General features: G+C 42.1%; 1 protein-coding gene across 1 annotated transcript in view; it reads right to left on the bottom strand.

The window, feature by feature from the left end:
• BCOR (BCL6 corepressor) overlaps positions 1 to 19,082 on the bottom strand; it is an 82,676-nt gene that overhangs the window by 2,349 nt on the left and 61,245 nt on the right. Inside the window, exons 9-12 of the mRNA XM_015418485.1 lie at positions 18,350 to 18,678; positions 17,752 to 17,889; positions 8,377 to 8,543; positions 749 to 894 (exon numbers count right to left, since the gene is read on the bottom strand). Coding sequence (XP_015273971.1) covers positions 749 to 894; positions 8,377 to 8,543; positions 17,752 to 17,889; positions 18,350 to 18,678 — 780 coding nt within the window. The remainder of the gene's footprint in view (positions 1 to 748; positions 895 to 8,376; positions 8,544 to 17,751; positions 17,890 to 18,349; positions 18,679 to 19,082) is intronic.

The following is a 19,082-nucleotide window of genomic DNA, read 5'->3' as shown; positions in this document are numbered from 1 at the left end:
TCCCCAAATGCATTGTAGTAAGTCTCTGCCTTCTGGCCACAATTTCCTTGCATTTCAATTTGGCAAAAACATCTGGATGAGACATTATAACTTCACTCTCACCAACTACACAAGATTAAACCAAGCTATATCTAACAGCAAAACAGTACAACCCCTAGCATATTACTTTGCAATTAAGTCCCACCATGTTCAATAGTGGTTACTCTCTAGTAGGGTTACCAAGTACCTACCTTCGAATTGGCAGGGGACCAGCCGACACACCCCTTGGTGAAACGGCCCCCCGCCGTACCATGCCGTCGCCCAGACGTGACGCCAGCATGCTGGGCACATAGCTGGGTGACGCTCTGGCAATGGAGCTGGAAACTCGATGGTACCACCGAGTTTCCAGCTCCATTGCCAGAGCGTCGCCCAGTTACATGCCCAGCATGCTAGCGTCATGTCTGGGCGATGGCATGGTGCGGCATGTTTGTTTTCCGCACGGGAATGTTCCTGACAAGACGTATGAGTCCCCCACCGATTCGAGGTAGGTACTTGGTAAGCCAATTCTCTAGTAAGAGTGCTTAGGAAAACATCATACAGTGGTTACTTTTTCATAACTGTGTTTTGAAGTCTGATAAATAAAGTTTTTATTTCTGTTACTCATTTCCTTAGCAGCCACAATATTAAACACATTTTTACTATGGTCGTCTGAAGACAGTAAACACTGGGAGCGAAAGGCACCTTTAAACAAAGCAAAAGAATCACCCACCTGTTAGAAAGGTTTCCATTAGTTCACTGTGTGTCATTTTCACAATTGTTCTACCTGAGTACGTAGCAAGTGTTGGATCAGCGCCATAAGAAAGCAACAATCGGACAATTTCTAGGTGATCATTTTCCACAGCATCATGGATGGGCCTAGAAAAAGAAAACCGTTTCCTATTCATGCTTTGTAGGTACTGAGGTGTATTTTGTTTTTATTTACAGTGGCAAATGTTAAAATTATTCTTATCATAAATCACTATGGGGGACAAATTATACTAACTGCTTTTCTCCACATTTTAGAACAAGAAGTTAACTTTAGCTTTTGTGATGCATATGCACACACAATATTAAAACAGAATGCTCCCTTAAAGACAGGGAGCAGTTAACCATTAATCTCCACTGTGATCACTTTAGTCAAATCTCTTCCTTTCCTTCCATCTGTTTAAGCAAACACCATTTTGAATAGCAATCCTGCTTCAGAGTAAGCCTGAACATTTTAGATGCTGTTTTGCAGAAATTTTGTTCTTTTTGTTTAATCCAGCTGTAGACATTGTGTCCAGCAAACTGTCATACTGTTCCAGATAGAAGCCATTTTAACATCATTGACTAGGCCTAAGAAGGCAGACTAATTTCACTGTCCTTTGATTGAGGTTGTCCAAATCAAATTCTGTAAGAAGTTCCATGCTTGATACCTTGAAGTTGCTTTAAAAATAGGTCTAAGCAATAGCTTGTGTATTCACATCACAGTATTCATACACACACATTTGACTTGCAAAATATTATTCATCAAAAAAGCAAAACAAATTGCTGTCTTGATATTTTTATAATCTGCTAAAAAGTTATAGCTTTTGCTACAATAACATTCAAGAATGTGCAAAAAATATTACAGGCCTCTGCATTGTGACTCAAGGGGAAGGGAAGCTCACAAGTGTACATAATGACTACCTGAAACCAATTTGAAATTAAAAGTGCTTTCTCACAACTATAACCATAAATAATGCTACCCAAAATGCTAATAGATTATGCAACTCTAGAAAAGGGATCTTCAATCCTACATGCATCTGCAGATACATAAATATCAGACATGCAGGTGATACTGGTCAGGAAGGCTGATGCTTTGGAGAGATTATACCCAATTCTTTGGAATGGAATGAAATTCTCATCTGCAAAGCAGGTGAAGAGCTTGGGAACACTCATGGACCCAGCCTTGCTGTTTGAAAAGCGGGTTGGTGGGATGACTAAGAGTGCCTTATTTAGTTCACCAGCTCTTCTCCTTCTTAGCCTCTGTCAATATGGCTGTGCTAATTCATGCTTTTGTAACCTACTGTAACATGGTCCATAAAGGGCTCCCCTTGAAGACAGATCAGAAATTGCAACTGCTTCAGAATGCAGCAGCCCAATTACTATTGTGGACAGATGAAGGGAAAACATTTTGTCTATTTTTAACAGATATATTGGCAGCTAGTTTGTTTCTCAGTTCAAGTTAAGGAGTACCAGTTACAAGATGAATTTATGGCAGTTGCAACAATGACAATTCACTTATTCTAAACTATAATTAAGACTGTAGTCCTTGATGCTCATTCACCATTTGCCAAGGGTACGAAATTGCCAAAAACCTGGTATATACTATACTTGTTGTATACTATACTTTCAGTATCTTCTACGCCTTTACTATACCGGTCAAACACAACAGTGCAAGGGACTTAAGCCACCAACCTTAGTAACCTGAAGTTACATTTACCCTACTGTAATGAAGAGATGCTTCTATTTCCACAAAGACCTTTAGAGGTATATGTGGGCATCATACAGCTCAAAGGGCAACAGCAAATTATTTATGCAATTTAGACTGGTGACTAGCACAACAAATGACAAACTCACTGTTCATTAGAGAACAAAGTTTTGGCACTTCCAGTTTATGCCATTTCTAGAAAGGGCAAGATATATCAAGCAAACCTGTACAATTTGAGCTTAATATGTACTTTCTCCCAAGTTTTAAATAGGGTTTTCAGTACAGGAGCTGCGTATACCCAGACCCACAAGCCATGCACACCTGCTCTGGCTAAGCACATGAGAGACAGTGAAAGACCTGCTGTGCTTATATTGATTCCTTTGCAGGGGGTGAGCTTGGCCAGGGTTATCAGTCTGGCTACTCTTTCTCCTCGGCTCTCTGCCTATGAAGATCACATCACTCTCAAGAGCAGCTGTCTCTCTCGGGCAGCAGCTTCATTCATCCTCCCACCAGCCCCAAGGCCTGTAAGAACTGCTTCCTCTCTCAGCTGTTGCAGGCAGCCAGAACAGGAAACAGCTGCTCTTCAAGCCACATAACCCAATCTTTTTTACACACACACACACACACAGACACAGACACACACACACACGTGGCTAAAAAAGTTGCCTGGATCTCCTGATCCAACAGACAGGCTCCATCTTGGAGCAAGACAGCTGGTGTACAGAAAAGATATGATGAAAAATAAGGGGAAGCAAGTTCAAAATCTAGGAAACAGGCTATAGGAGCAGAGGATGAAACAGGATATATTAAACACAACGTTTTTTAAAAGTTATGTTCTAATGTTGGATTATAATTCTGTGGAGGACATAGTTCTGTATATTCATTTTAAATTTCTGCACAGAAAGAATATAATGATCTTGTATGTATCATGATAGAAGTTACTGCAATATCCCTTGTCAAAAGCAACAGGAAATGGGAGGGGGGGGGAGAGAGAAGCACTGTGGCAAAGAGGCAGAAAAATAGCCAGGATTCTACTGTGGCCTTTGCTGTCCCCGAAGAGGTAGAGGAACTAGAGATCAAATTGCCAACATTCGCTGGATTATGGAGAAAGCAAGAGAGTACCGGAAAAATATCTACTTCTGCTTCATTGACTATGCTAAAGCCTTTGATTGTGTGGATCACAATAAACTATGGCAGGTCCTTAAAGAGATGGCAGTACCAAACCACCTCACATGTCTCCTGAGAAACCTGCATAAGGGTCAAGAAGCGACAGTTAGAACCGGATATGGAACAACTGATTGGTTTCGCATAGGAAAAGGAGTACAACAAGGATGTATATTGTCACCTTGCTTATTTAATTTATATGCAGAGTACATCATGCGAAATGCTGGCCTGGATGAATCACAAGCGGGAATTAAGATTGCTGGGGAAAAGATCAACAACCTCAGATATGCAGACGATACCACTCTGATGGCAGAAAGTGAAGAGGACCTAAAGAGCCTCTTGCTCAGGGTAAAAGAGGAGAGCGCAAAAGTGGGCTTGAAGCTCTACGTCAAAAAAACTAAGATCATGGCATCCGGCCCCATCACTCCTTGGCAAATAGAAGGGGAAGTCGTGGAAGTAGTGACAGACTTCACGTTCCTGGGATCCCAGATCACCGCAGACAGTGACAGCAGCCATGAAACTAAAAGACACCTGCTCCTTGGGAGGAAAGCGATGGCGAGCCTAAACAGCATGATAAAAAGTAGAGACATCACCCTGCCAACAAAAGTCCGCATGGTCAAAGCAATGATATTCCCAGTAGTCATGTATGGCTGCGAAAGTTGGACTATAAAAAAGGCCGAGCGCCGAAGAATAGATTCTTTTGAACTATGGTGCTGGAGAAGACTCTTGAGAGTCCCTTGGACTGCAAGGAGATCAAATCAGTCAATCCTAAAAGAAATCGACCCTGACTGTTCCCTGGAAGGCCAGATCCTGAAGTTGAAGCTCAAATACTTTGGCCACCAAATGAGAAGGGAGCACTCACTGGAGAAGACCCTGATGCTGGGAAAGATTGAAGGTCAAAGAAGACGGGGACAGCAAAGGATGAGATGGTTAGACAGTGTCATCGATGCAATGAACATGAAATTGAGCAAACTCCAGAGGACAGCGGAAGACAGGAGGGCCTGGTTTGATGTGGTCCATGGGGTCGCGAAGAGTCGGACTTGACTGTGTGACTGAACAACAACAACAACACCATATTGAAATAGAGCTGAGTATTTCCTGCTCAGGAAGATTGCTCTGAAGTGAGCAGGAAGCATTATGCACTTTCCAACAAATGAATCCAATTACTTTGGGCTGTTTGGTTTTTCATTCAATGAATTTTTATGGTGTCTACCATTATTATGAGATGAACCCCCCATCAAAATAAAAACATCCATAGAACATGTCATATTAATTTCCCCCATACTTTAACATACACAGTTGCCACTCATGCTATCGTGATCATGTTCTCTACACTCCAGCAGCAACATTCCTTGCTACAAGACATTTCATCAAGGAAAGGGGAGAGGGAAGTGGCACTAATCAAGGGCCAAAGGAGTGGTTCATTTTATGGCTTTCCATCCTTCAAATCCAAAACAGATGCCAACTGAAGCCAAGTCAGTATGGGTTTGAGTGACATTATAGCTCCTTTCAGCATGTGAATTTGTTATTGTATAATAACCTGAGAATTTTATCACAACATTTTAAACAGCATGAAGGAAAAAAGTTGTCACATCTCATGCCTGTCTTTCTCAGAAATAAGTTAGAAATTAAGAAAACTATTATTTTCTTTCCTATGGAAGTCTTTGGAATGTCATTCCAGACAGGAAGGATCACTCTGCAGTTTACCAAAACAATAAATGTGTAATCAGAAGCACAAGTCGGTGCTGGTTAGGCATATCCCTGGGACAGTGATAGTTTGTGAGATTTAAGATTCATACTCTACTTTTCTAAAATTCAGAGCAGCTAGCCCACCAAATAAATTCTGATTTTCTTTTCTATGCATCATCTAACTAAATTTTAACACCTAAGCACTAATATAATAGCTGACGTAACTAAAATAACTGAACTGTCCTGTTGATTGTACATTTTGGATTGACAGATTTCATTCTGCATTGAAGTTCTAGGTGGATTCCATGCAGGAACAGGCTTGTGTGGTTTACCCACTGCTTCTGTGACTACTGATGAAGTGCAGTGGCAGCAGAGTTTGCACATGGCAGGTTTCCCTGCAGGTTTCTTGCCCCACAGACACACATAGGACACCAGGGCATTTTCAGCTACTTTTTTAAAATTGGCAATTAAATATGGTTATATTCCCTGAAGTCCTACCTTTCATTTTTTTAAACAAACCCCCCCAAGCCTCATTTCATTGCAAAGATATGCCTTTCCAAGGAGCATATCTCTGCAAAAGAATGCGCTAGACTTACTTTTAAAAAAGAAAAGAAATGAAAGCTGGGAATATAGACAACCTGATAACGCCTATTATTCTTTTAAAATTATATTGATGCAATATAACAAAAAGACACACACACACAGTGGCAGGGGGAGAAAAATGGCCACCATGGGGATAGGGTCAAGGAAAACAGCTACCATGTGGGCAGGAAAACCCAAACCTTCCCAACTACATAGTAGTCATCCAGGTTTTACTGCAGTCTTGCCCAAAACTTCACAGCAAAGCAGGTCTCAGAAAGAACGGAGAACAGCCAGAAAACCCTGGGAGGTGCATGAATGCACCGCAGTGCTGTGGGGAAATAGGTAGAAGAAACCTCATTTCCCAACAGCACTGAACTAGGGTTGCCATGTGAGGCCAACAAGCGGACAGGGGCTTACCAGGAGGGTCCGGGACAGGGGAGGTGAGCTGCTGTCATGTTTAAAGGGACTGCATTCCTTTTAATGCTTTCCCTCCACTGGAAATAATGGAAGTTGGGGGCACCTTCTTTTGGGGCTCAGAACTGAACCCCCTGGTCCAAACTGTTTGAAACTTTGGGAGGGGGGTGTTTGAGGAGAGGCACCAGCAGCTATGCTGAAATTTTGGTGCCTCTAACTCAAAAAAACAACCCCCCCCCCGAGCCCCAGATATTAACAGATCGATTCTCCATTATCCCCCATGAGGACCGGTCTCCATAGGGTATAATGGAGTGCCCAGCAGCTATGCCCGCCCAAAAAAATCTCTGATAGCCCTGAAGTGGGGGAGGAGCTCCAAACTGGGGATTGGCAACCCTACCAACTAGCACATGTGGCCCTAGTCTCAATGGCTACAGTGATATGTACCTTTTCCCCAGCAAGAAAACTAACAAGCTGTTCAGCTGGCTACCATAGCCAAGAGGGGAAGAATTACATCATCTCTAATGCCAAAAAGATATTGGTAAATGTGTAAATACACTTTATAGCCTTTCTAAAAATTTATAGTGGTGGATTCAAGTGGCCTTATGCAGGCAAGATATTCCAGGGTCAAGTCCATTACCACAAAGACCCTGCTCTGTTCTTTCACAGATCTTACTTCTTGAAAAGGCAGGAATTGTAGCAAAGCCTATGGAAAGAAGTGCTCTCTCACCTTGCTAGGCTCAGTTCATATGTTAAAGGAAGATCATCTTTGCTTATATGGCTTCCCCGGTAGTAGTACTACTAGCAAGTGTTTTGCATACTGTGCCAAAGACTGCTACACACTTCACTACAATATTAGAAAAGGATAAAGGCTTGGACAAACCATCCTTGCTCTCATGACAGTTAATATATCCTGAAGTAAAGGAATTATTTTACAGCAGCTTTACATATTGTAGAAAAGAAGTGTTTGCAGCATTTCCACTTTAAGTTTCCATACATTTTCAAGGGAGGACGTGCATCTGCTCTCATATCAGCGTAAGCATTACATGCTACAAACATTTCATATTATATTAAGTATCTGGGTAGGCTGACTGTTTAGCTGAAACAAATCTTACATCGGTGTGCAAGTGAGGAAATATATATATATATACACATATATACATACATACATATATATATGTATACATAGAGTCAGTGCTGTCCGAAGATGTTTCCGTGGTCATGTGGCCAGCATGACTAAAGGCGCATGGACACTGTTACCTTCCCACCAAAGCGGTACCTATTTATCTACTTGCAATGTTTTGCTTTCAAACTGCTAGGTTGGTAGGAGCTGGGCCAAAGACGGGAGCTCACTCCGTCACACAGCACAAGGGTCTCGAACTGCCAAACTACAGACCTTCTGGTCTGCAGCTCAACGTCTTAACCTCTAAGCCACAGCAGCCCTTAGAGTGTGGAGACCTAGGTTCAAATTCTAATTCTGTTATGGAAGCTCACTGGGTGATCTTGGGTTACTTACTCTCTTAGCCTAACCTACCTCACAGGGTTGTTGTTGTTGTTGTGAAGATAAAATGGAGGAGTAGAGACCAATATTGTAGGTCACTTTGAGACCCTCCCACAATGGGGATAAAAGCAGGGTATGTATAAATAAATACATGAGAAACGAAGCAAGTAAACATAGTAGGTTAATGAAGGTCAGCACATACAACAATTACAGTCAGCAAGCAAGCTTTCTACATCACAAAGCAGTCAGACTAAAAGGAAGCACTGTGGTACACAGACTTAAATTATGTGGGGGCTTTTGCACGCACCCTCTCAAAGAACAAAAGGCATATGGGATGCATAAACAAGGCTAGGATAACATGTATCTTCTCTTTTAACCGCCTCATGGTCTCTTTGGAACTTAGTCCCAAGTAAGTGTGACAGAATTGCAGGTATTCCTCAACTTTTGAGGCATTTCATTAAATATAGTTACAAACCCACTGTCAATATTAACACAGCTGTGCATCAATGTGGGGCAGAAACAGAAGTGGTTTAATCTTACTAATCAGAGTGGTGCTAACCTAGTTCCATCCTGAGCGCTGCAGTTAACATCGGCTCCATATTCTAGGAGATGTCGCACAATGCTCAGCCAGCCTCTGGCACAGGCCTCATGCAGGGCACAATAACCAGCATTGTCACGATGATTTACATCACAGACTTTGTTTTCCAAACAATACAGAACCACTTCCTGGAAAAGAGAAGTAGGAGAAAACAAATCAAGTCATTTGTTGCTGTGGAGACATGCATACCTTTATTTTAGCATGATGAGGATACTCCTGTGATTGGGCTATTAACAACTTACAAAAGAAAGGAGGGAAGAAGTTCTAATCTCAGCTGAAGAAGTCAAAAACTTTGAAAAACAAAACGAACCCCTTAGCTCAGAAGGAAGATTTAAATATTCACACAGCACTGGCTCCCAACAGATTTACTTGGAAATAAGTCTTCTGGAATATGCCTAGATTGTGGTGGAATAAGTCTACATTCATCCGAAGAAGGAAACAATTTGAACTCATACATTTCAATGTTGTCATTGTGACCCTAATTTTCTGGATTTCCTCTGTGCATATTTTACTGGTATCTAGCAAAAATATAATGTAATTAGTCTCTAAAAGCATAACCATAAACCCTTCTCTTCTTTCCGAACCTTAAGAAAACACTTTAGCTTCCTCTTCTATTTAACTGAACTGCTTTCTGGTGTCTTGCATATTAACTATTAAAAAGCAAATACTTTTTCATACCTCTGTATTTTTGGTAGACTCTTTGCTTTGTCTTGGCTCACTCTTATGTTTTGCAGAAAAATGGGTTAACTGCTGCTAGTTTTACTGTACTGATTTAGTAGTTGTCTATGAATGCAGCTTTGAAGAGTTTTTTTAAGGAGAGTGTATATTTCAATTATGAAAAACACTGAAATCTTAATTTCTACTAATTAACAAACTTAAAGATAGATTCAGGTAGGTAGCCATGTGGGTCTGAAGCAGCAGAACAAAGTCTGACTCCAGTGACACCTTTAAGACCAACAAAGGTTTATTCAAGGTACGCTCGGGGGTATCTGAAGAAGTGTGCATGCATATGGAAGCTTATACCTTAAATAAAACTTTGTTGGGTCTTAAAGATGCCACTGGACTCAAACTTTGTTCTAACAAACTTACAGTTACTCCCAACTTTCAACTTATGCCTCGGCTGCTTTCTGGAGGTGAGTTTTCACCCTTGGAATGTGTATACTTGTAGCAGGAGTTAATTCACAACATGTTGATGTTGGATAGGAATAGACTATGAGCAAGATGAAGCAGCATAGATAAGGTACTGCATGGACCATGGCCTTTCTCTAAATTTCTCTCATTGACTAGATGTCTTAAGGATCATAAAAACACCTTATCAGGCAATAAAACAAAGTTTGAGTCCAGTGGCACCTTTAAGACCAACAAAGTTTTATTCAAGGTATAAGCTTTCGTGTGCAAGCACACTTCTTCAGATACTTCAGAAGACGTGTGCTTGCACACAAAAGCTTATACCTTGGAAAGGTGCCACTGGACTCAAAGTTTGTTCTACTGTTTCAGATCAACATGGCTACCCATCTGGATCTCTACCTTATGAGGCAAGATATATTTTGATCAGGGATTTTCATGCAGACGTTTTTCTGATTTAGCCATGGCAAGAGACGATATGGACATTCAGAACAATTAACCTTGCTGGAAAATATGCTACTTCCATGATTGTCAATTAACTGGAATATGAAGGCTCTGGAAATTTGTTGAGCGTCACTCCCCAACCTAAGATGTCCTATTCAATTTGCACCAAGAGATTGAAAAAAAATGCAAGGCTAGAGTAAGTAGCAGAGGTCCTTCACAGAACAACTGGATAGCCATTACCTTTCTCAATTAAAAAGTGAGAGAAAGAGGAAAACATTGTACCTATTGTACCTTAAAGACTAACTATTATTATGGAACAAGCTTTTGTGAGACAGAGCCTACTTACTAAGATCCACAAACCACATTACTCCAGTGCAGCAGCCTTATCCTTGAAGTTCAAAATCTGCTGAAAAGCCCACAATAATCTGTAGTCTTTCTATGTCTGACCCTCAGTGTTGGTAGCTAAGATACAGCATGTAGCTGTTTGTTTAGCAGGCCTGCCCTAACCAGGTTAAAGAGGAAAGCAGGAAACTAATAATTTGTCTGTCCAAGCTAAGGAAAGAAGACCTGTCACATGGCATTGGGATCAAGTACATCAATCACATGATGAACAAGGGCCCCTGCCACACGGGGGAAAAACACCGGCAAAGTGCGGCCTTTTAAAGCCGTACCAAAAAAAGACACGCGGCGGCGGGATCACATAGATCCCCTGAGCCGCCGCGCACTTCCTCCCCGGCACGATCAGATGCCAGGGGGAAGCCACTGAAAGGGGAGCGAGGTAGCCGAACTGTGCATGTGTGCGCATGCGCAGTTCGGCCGGGAGCCGGGATTGCTCCAGACGAAGCGCGCGGCGGCGATCCCACGGCCGCACTTGATGTGGCATGCCCGGTAAGTCCACCTCTGGGGGTGGTTCTTTTTTACTGCAGGGTTTTGGCCTGAAGGGCCGGATCGGGGACGGGTGTGCACCGCTTCCCAGATGTTGCGGTGAGATCGCGTCCGTTTGCTGCGCCCCCGATCCGTCCCTCTCCCGGGCCAAAACCTTCAGTGTGACCAGGGCCAAGGTCTATCTTTTTAAAACTGGGAAGACTTAAAGGATTTCCCAAATGGAGGGTGTTTCAAGCATCAATGTGCCTCACACCCAGGCTGATCTCTGCTAGTCTAAACAGCAGGTTGGCAACGAAAAGGGTTAGTGCGAGTGACAAAGACCTCAAAAGAGCAATTGTTGCAGAAGTAACTCTTGTGTATCTCTTCTACTAACTTTAGTTTAAGGATATAGTACTAAAGAAGCTGTGGGAGAAATTTATAACAGCAGTCAGAGTTGCCACTTTGCTAAATGTAAACTGACCTGCTAAGGGATTTTATGCACATGAAGTTGCTTTACACTGAAACTGACTAGTCCACCAAAGCAACAATCTCTAACTGGGAATCTTGGTTCTTTCCAAGCCCCTTTAACTACCAGTGTCAGAGACTGAACTTTGGCTCTTGCACACATAAAGCATGAGCTCTGCCAGTGAGTTAGGGGCCCTCCTTGTGTTTGCTGTTTAGAGTTTTTAAAAAAGTAGAATCTTAGTCTCCGGATACTAATCAATGGGAAACATTTGCTTACATATAGGTGATGGAGCGTATGTAAATGAGAAATTACCAGGGGTTCCCCTTCTCTGGCACATGCAGTTGCTCAGTTCCCATTAATTTAATATGCGCAGAAGTTCCTGATGGACTGCACCCATTCTGCATACAGCTTCTTGCCACAGAACTGGAGAAGTTCCCAGTGGATTTTATCCAATGTCATTAACCACGAAATGTAACAATGTAGGGTTTTATGGTTAATTAATTAAATGCCTCATTAACTCTTTAAAAATGATTTATTCAATTCACAGAAATTTCAGCCCTCTCTGTTGAATTCCAAAAGATGTGGCTGACAGCACATGAGCAGTTTGGACCTGGGAATGGGGATCCAGGAAAAGAAACATTGCAAAGCTAGCATAGAACACTTTCAGTACAGGCTACATCATTCTGCCATCAAAAACATAACATTGTTTTTCTCTGGTTAACCTACAGAGCAAAATTGTGTTCTCTACGAAGCATACTGGCAAAATCCAGCCCATTTCCCATTTTGACACATGGCTACTTAGCTGATACCACTGCCATATGTTCATACCATACATTTGAATTTCTATCAACAAAAGCTGCAAAAATGATATTTAGCACTTGTAAAGGTCCAATTCTTTAAAAATCCACTTTATAGCTCATCTTCAATGAGAGAGAGAAAGAAATGTACTCTTCTCTAATAGGTGCAATAATATCTTTAAATTTGTTGGGGGCAGGAAGGTCTCATTTGCTGTTTTAGTATGTATGTAAAGTACATATGCCTCTATACAGCCATATGCCATGCGTTTATTCCATAAATCCTTATTCCATGAATGCACTACAGAGCATTTTGCACATCATCCTCTATCCAAGCCAGTGAAGAAAATCACTGAAAGAACCCAGTGCCTAAAGTCTCTTTACAATGCAACAGCCAGCCCTGTCACAGTGATTTACATCACAGACCTTGTTTTCCAAACAATACAGAACCACTTCCTGAAGAAAGAGGGGAAGGGTGGGGAGAAGAAACAGTTTGTTGCTATGGAGACGCCTTTAACATCAGAGGCTGTCACTTAAAGAAAACAGAAGGGAGGGGCATACTTCATCCTGGAAGTATTTCCCTTTAAAATTGGGGGAAGGGAGGTGGGGAAAGAGATGAATGTTCCAGAGGGAGTCCTTCTAAAGCAGCCTTCAGAAAGATAAGAAGGGCATTTGGAAATGCAAAGCCTATGGACAGAGAGCCCTTGCAGCTCAAGTATCACGGGGGCCCCACGGAACAGGCCAGGCTGAGCCTCCAGTAATGTGTTCTACAAGGCAAACCCCATTCCTCTAGGGAAACCATGAAGGAAACCTTAGATTTTCTGTCTATAGCCCTATCCACAACCCCCCTCCCTCACAATTATACTGCCTCTCCTAGCACTCTCTTGTATTGTATAGCAGGGAATACCAAAAACACACAAATAAGAGTCAGTTTTTAAAATACATACATAAATTGTAAGCAAAATTAATCACAAAAGACAAGTTGAAATATTCCTTTCTGAATTATACTCGGCAGGTCAAGAAAGTTAAAGCTGAAGTCAGCAAACCTTACACTTTTAAAAAAATATGGTTGGCTTGTTAACAGTGGACTGTAAAATCTTCTTAAGCTATGGCTGCTTTGTGGGAGGTCACTTGAAATGTGTCAGAATAAAAACTCAGCTGCTTTTGTACATTACAGAGAATGGATGCAAGGAATGGAGCAATAGCTGCACAGCAAGTTCACCACCTATTCCCCAAATGCCTGTTGGGCTGTTAAAATGTAATCCCTGCCTTTCTGAACACAATTGAGGCAATTTTATGTTTAAACACCATGCACTACCCTAAGCACACATGGTGACAGGCGCACATCTGTAAGAAAGACACAGAATATGTGTAAACCACATACCATAAGAACAATGACTGTGAGGATGAGGGACTTTTTGGTGGCAGCTCCTGTCCTTCGGAGTCACTTTCTCAAGATAAGGAAAGCCACATTTTCCCTAGAGACTTCAAAACAACTCTATCAACATTTGGAGAATGAGGTTTGTTGGCGACTTCCGGTGGATGGCAGCACGCTGAGCAGTCGCATCTCCCGGACTCCTGGGGATGTGAGCTGTGCACGAGCGGGAAGGAGGGGATACACAGGCTCGTTGCCCCCCAAGAGGCCCGGCGAAGGGCTTCTAGCCATGGGGCTTTCGAGAGGTTGCCTCTTCGCCAGCGCAACGCTGGGGACTTGAAGCGCCTCTTTGCTCTGATGGTCCCTCCTGCGAGTGTTTATATGGAACCTAGTGACGCTGACCGAGACAAGCGCTGGGGATTGAGCGGTCGAATCTGAGACTAAGCGAGGTCGGAAGACCTATATGAACGTGAGTCAGATTAAAGCGTCTTTGACAATCTAAAAAGAAAGCTCTCCACCCCACGGACCGAGAAGGGAAGCGAGTGGGGGGAGGGTCCCCTCCCATGCACATGAACTTTTAAGCAGAAAAACGGGGGGGGGGAGCGGAAGCGAAAGCATTGGAATCTGTTGAGAAAAACTTACCAAGGCATGTATAAGCATTTGAGTGCACATTCAGAGACTTTAGAAACTGTGGCGAAAGTAAACAATCAACAAAAGATGGCGGGGAAGAGGACGGAGAAGTAGAAACTTTTAAAAGCGAAAGGGGAGAGGCCAAGACCGGAAGGAACCACCAAGCTGGCTAAAATGTTGGCAGAATCTCTGCGCCCCCCCTGCTGGAACACATGACTAACGTCAAGGAACAGTTGTCTACAATGACCAAATGTTTACAGCTGCAAATGGAGAAGGCAAACCTGGCCCTCCGATTCCAGGGTGTCCCAGAATCTAAAGGAGAGAATCTGAAACAAATGTTGAGCGAAGCATTAGCCCCGGTGACAGATTTGATGGCGGAGTATTTGATGAGCAAAATGGATGTGGACTATACGTCATATTCCGTATATATAAAAAAGAATAATCTGCCTGGGGAAATAGTAATGAGATTCTCGAAGAGACATGTGAGGGATACCATCCTGAGAGCGACGACAGGGACAACCTTGAAAATCGGGGACAGCACCATCAGGATCCTTAAAGACATCCCATTTGAAATAAGACAAAGGAGAAGGAAATACAAAGATCCTTTTTCTTCAAACAAACGCAATTAGCTACCAGTGGTTGTATCCAGAGGGCATAACCTTCAAACTTAAAGATAAAAAGGAAAAGATTGACTCTGTTTCCAAAGCAAGGGACTTTTTGAAAATTCAGATGGGAGAGCAAGAGAAAGGTGATAAAGAGGACAGTAAGTCCAGTGGCGAGCTGGACTCGGGGTCTTCTGGAGAGGACTCTCTGTCAGAGAAGGGGGCATCGGCTCCTAAAAGTCCTTATAAACTGCGAAGAAGACAGGATAAGAAGAAATGAAGGCTGAAGGACTCTGTATTGTGCCTTTGAAAAGGGTTGATAGTAACGAGATGCTTTGGGTTTTTTCTTTTTAACAGTTAATTTAAGATTCAAAAGTCGTATTAGCAGACCTGACTAAGTTCAAAAAATTGTTAGCGAGTTTAGAAATGACTTTGTACTTAAGCGATTTTGAGGATCTCCTCTCTTTGGATTTTAGATAGTAGTGGGTATTCTTTTCTTTATCCCTAATTGTAGTTCCCTTTCCCTATTTTCATTGTAGATTTTGTTGTCTTTAGAAAAATGTAATTTAAAAAATCCCCTTCGGGGGGGGGGCAAAAAAAAATGAGGTTTGTTGGCCATTTTGTCATTTGAATGCTTTTACTTTACCTGCTGATTTGTTTTTTTATTGTGTTTTTATGGATCTGATGAGCTGTAAACTCCTTTGAATAGTGATATATTGCTTGCAAATGTTCAAATTAATGAATAAACCATGGTCTATGCCTTTCCTTTTTATCCTGTGCATTTAGAACAGGCACTATGCTGAATTTTAATTTGGTGTGTATTGCTGAAAGAGCCCCTCAGCGTTTCCTCCTTCTATTTTCATTGCAGCCTCACTGACCACAGTTTAAATATTACTGAACTAAATGGATTGGATTCTACAAATAATAACTAGACAATATTCATATACCTGATTTTTCCTCTTTCACTCAGTGCTCCCATCCCAAAAAGATGTGTCAAATCCCTCAAGAACAGGGAAATACAGCAAGAAGTTGTAATGGGGGGGGGGGGTAGTGTAGCAAGCAGTTATAACCAGAAGACTGCCACTGTTATGCAAACTCTTGAACAAGAGAGAAGGCAGATGATTTCTGCTGATTTCCCCTCAAGCTGCAGCCCCTTTCCCTGTCTCCCACACTTCCCAAAGGTCCACAGACCCCTCTGGAGCAACTTCTCAGGGGGATGCAGGAAGCTGGAAGGGGGAAGGGGAAGGAGGGGAAAGATCAATTCCATGAACTCCATCAGTTCACTGTTTGTACAACAAAACTAAGTACAAAGAAAAGAAGAAGGAAGCCCTCCTCTCCTATTTTTCACCCTACAGAAACATCCTGCACACCCACACCTGGCAGCATGTTGCCTCAATCACTACAATGCAAGTTAGGTGAGCTATCAGGCCTGTTCCTTCCTCATAGGTGACATGGATGAACAATAAGGTGAAGGATAGCTCTTACGCCATCTTCCTATCTCATAACCATTCTTCACATCTATTCCTGCCATTGCCTCTAAAAACTATTCCTGCCCCCTGAGAACCCAGCAAGGGTGGAGCTGGGGAGGCTGAAAACCAAGAGTCTCCTAAAACTAGTAAACTGTCCTGTAAAGATTTGCTTGACATTCCCATTCACCACTCTTGACAATCAGTATCCTAGTGACTTTGCAACTGAAAGATTGTATGTGGATGCCTCTATGGATCATAGCTAAACCAACTACTAGTACACTCTGAGGCAGTCAGCATGTATTTCCATGTAACAAATGCACAGGTTTCTCTCAATTTTCAGTGTTCAGCTTTTACACTACACTTATTATGTAGCAAATTTTCAAAAATATCCAATTATATAGGTAAGGAAAAGGGAGTAAGATTCTGTCTAAAGCCAATTAAATCTACAGCCTGAGGCATTTTCTTCACTGGGCTTTTACACCTAAAAGGTGTGACATTGCTCTACCACACAACAAGCAAGACACAAATCACTACCACTTGGGTCTCAGTTTCTTGAGATAACTAGCCCTTCACTACAGGCTTCAACTCTCTAAATTATTTTAAGTCCATTTGTCTTCCCTAATGCAGACTTTTTACAATTAAGGAAAAAAGTGTACAGTATGTGGGCTGCTTCTTGAAAAAAGAATCTCAGACCAAATAAGCCATTTTGTAAAATTTCTGGTCATCTAGTTTTTTATTAATCTTTATATGACCTCATATTTTTATTCCAGGTAGAAAGGAGCAACACAGTCAATTTAGACAGCCAAGAAAGAAAATATATTGCAATCTCATCACCAATTACATTTTATAATTCCATGGTCGCATCATCATCTTTATTATAAGGCCTATGAGATATCATTGTTTGTTTAATCATTTTCACTTTGCAGGTATAATCCAGAACCCACTGAAGTCTGCCGCTCCTCGAGACTTACTGGCTCTGAACTGGTATCTGACAAAGGGAGCTCTGAATCTCTTATACTCCAAAATCTTGTTGGTCTCTAAGGTGCTACTGGACTCAGATCTAACTCTTCTAATGCAGACCAGCACGGCTACCTTCTGAAACTGTCTCTGAACTGTTTTCTATATGTAAGAATGACTCACGGACATGTCTTTAAAATACAGCGTTAAGAATGCACACACCTCACACTATGCATGTTATCTGCCCCCCCCCCCCAAGCAAGGCATTAATGTTCATTTGGGCCATGACTGTATACGTTACTTCACTTCAGGATGCTAATTCTGCACAGCACATCCTGATCTGAATTCCGATTGGCAAAGACAAGCACCTATTCACGTTCAAGGTTATTCACTTGCAGAAGTTTACAGGGCTCTCCTCTAATCCCACTCACAACATATACTAATTGAGGGCTTGAATGAAGAAACAGAACGGGCAGCCTCAAGATATTCCAGCACACTCAGAAGGAGCACAAAGGGAGACTCTAACAACGCTTACAATTAGAATTGTTCACGACACCTAGCCTCTCCCACATTCTAATTCAGAGCAGAGTACTTGAGAAATAATGCTTGCCTCATATCCCAGTCGAGCTGCCCTTTGCAGAAGAGTTTCTCCAGCATTCTTATTGACAATAAGCCTTCGGGCTTCTGGCGGCATGGGACGACTTGGGGTAGTCTCCTGAGGGGTGCTTGCAATCTGCAGCTGTGAGGGCTGAAGAGACAGGCAATAATGAGGGAGTCTGCTGCTGCAGGCAATCCTACAGTGCTTGCTCATGTGATTTGACTGGTGAAAAGTCACAGTCTGAAGGAGCTGCTGGTCGCTTCCAGATTCTCCTCATTAACTATGACCTGTCAAAATCATTACTGGATTCCACACCCCACCCATTCATGGAAAATCTGTTTCCTCCTCTCATTTTAAAAAAAGTATAGTAGTGTCACCTTCTGGATTTATATCACCCAAAGGTTTAAGGCCAAAATCCAAAAGAATATACTCTACAATAAACCCCAGGAAGCCGGGGACTTTATCCTGGAGTCTGCAGATTGGGTACTACAAAACAGCAGAACACTTTAAAAAGTAAATGGGAGGAGTCAATACATATAAGAATTTAAGCTGGCTGATTTTACCAAACCCTTAGAACTACCGGTGGGCAATAAAGTCAAAGTAAAGATACCTTTTCCTCAGAGCTTTCAATATCTGTAATGTCATCCCCAGCGAGAGATGACCTCCTCCTTCTCTCTTGCAGTGCCAAATGTTTTGTTTTACACTGACGTTTCCCTGGTGGCTTCTCACACTCGCTGTGTTTCTGCAGTAGGGATGCAGCTTGGAAATCATCTTCTTCATCTGTGCACAACACATCTGTCTTCCAGTTTTCTTTAATTTTCTGCTGCTTGGCAGCCAACCTTGAAGCTGGAATACAGCTTAGCTGGCTCTGCCTTTTGCCGTTTATACCAGAGGATGAAAGGTTCTTCATATGCGGAGATCCTGGGAATAAAGGAATACCTACATGGGAGGAAAGGCATAGCATGTTGCATGGTGTGTTGAAAGGGCCGAGGGACACACATCCACACATTCACAGAGCTAATGCTTAACACAAGTTCTTCCACTGTTTAAAACACTCTACTCTTGCATTGCATTAATATTTTAAGCAATTATGCATTTGAATTGTAAATGCTAACCCACAAAATATAAAGTAATTGTAACAGGCTGATAAATCCTGTAAGGGAAGTCCCACAGTAAACCTAGGTCTAAGGACAGTACAAAACTACATAACATAAGCACTAACCACACTATCTAGATACAGATACACACAGAGAAGAATCAGCCTTCCCTCTCAATACAGCTTTTTATGGATGCAAATGAGAGAAGCGGCTTCCTTACCTGTAAATTTGTGCTACCAAGAATGG

Source organism: Gekko japonicus, unplaced genomic scaffold, assembly GCF_001447785.1.
Source record: "Gekko japonicus isolate JY-2015 unplaced genomic scaffold, Gekko_japonicus_V1.1 scaffold202, whole genome shotgun sequence".
In the NCBI taxonomy this organism is placed as follows: Eukaryota; Metazoa; Chordata; class Lepidosauria; order Squamata; family Gekkonidae; genus Gekko; species Gekko japonicus.
Note: the sequence above shows the minus strand (reverse complement) of the source record. Positions and strands in the feature narration are given on the sequence as shown.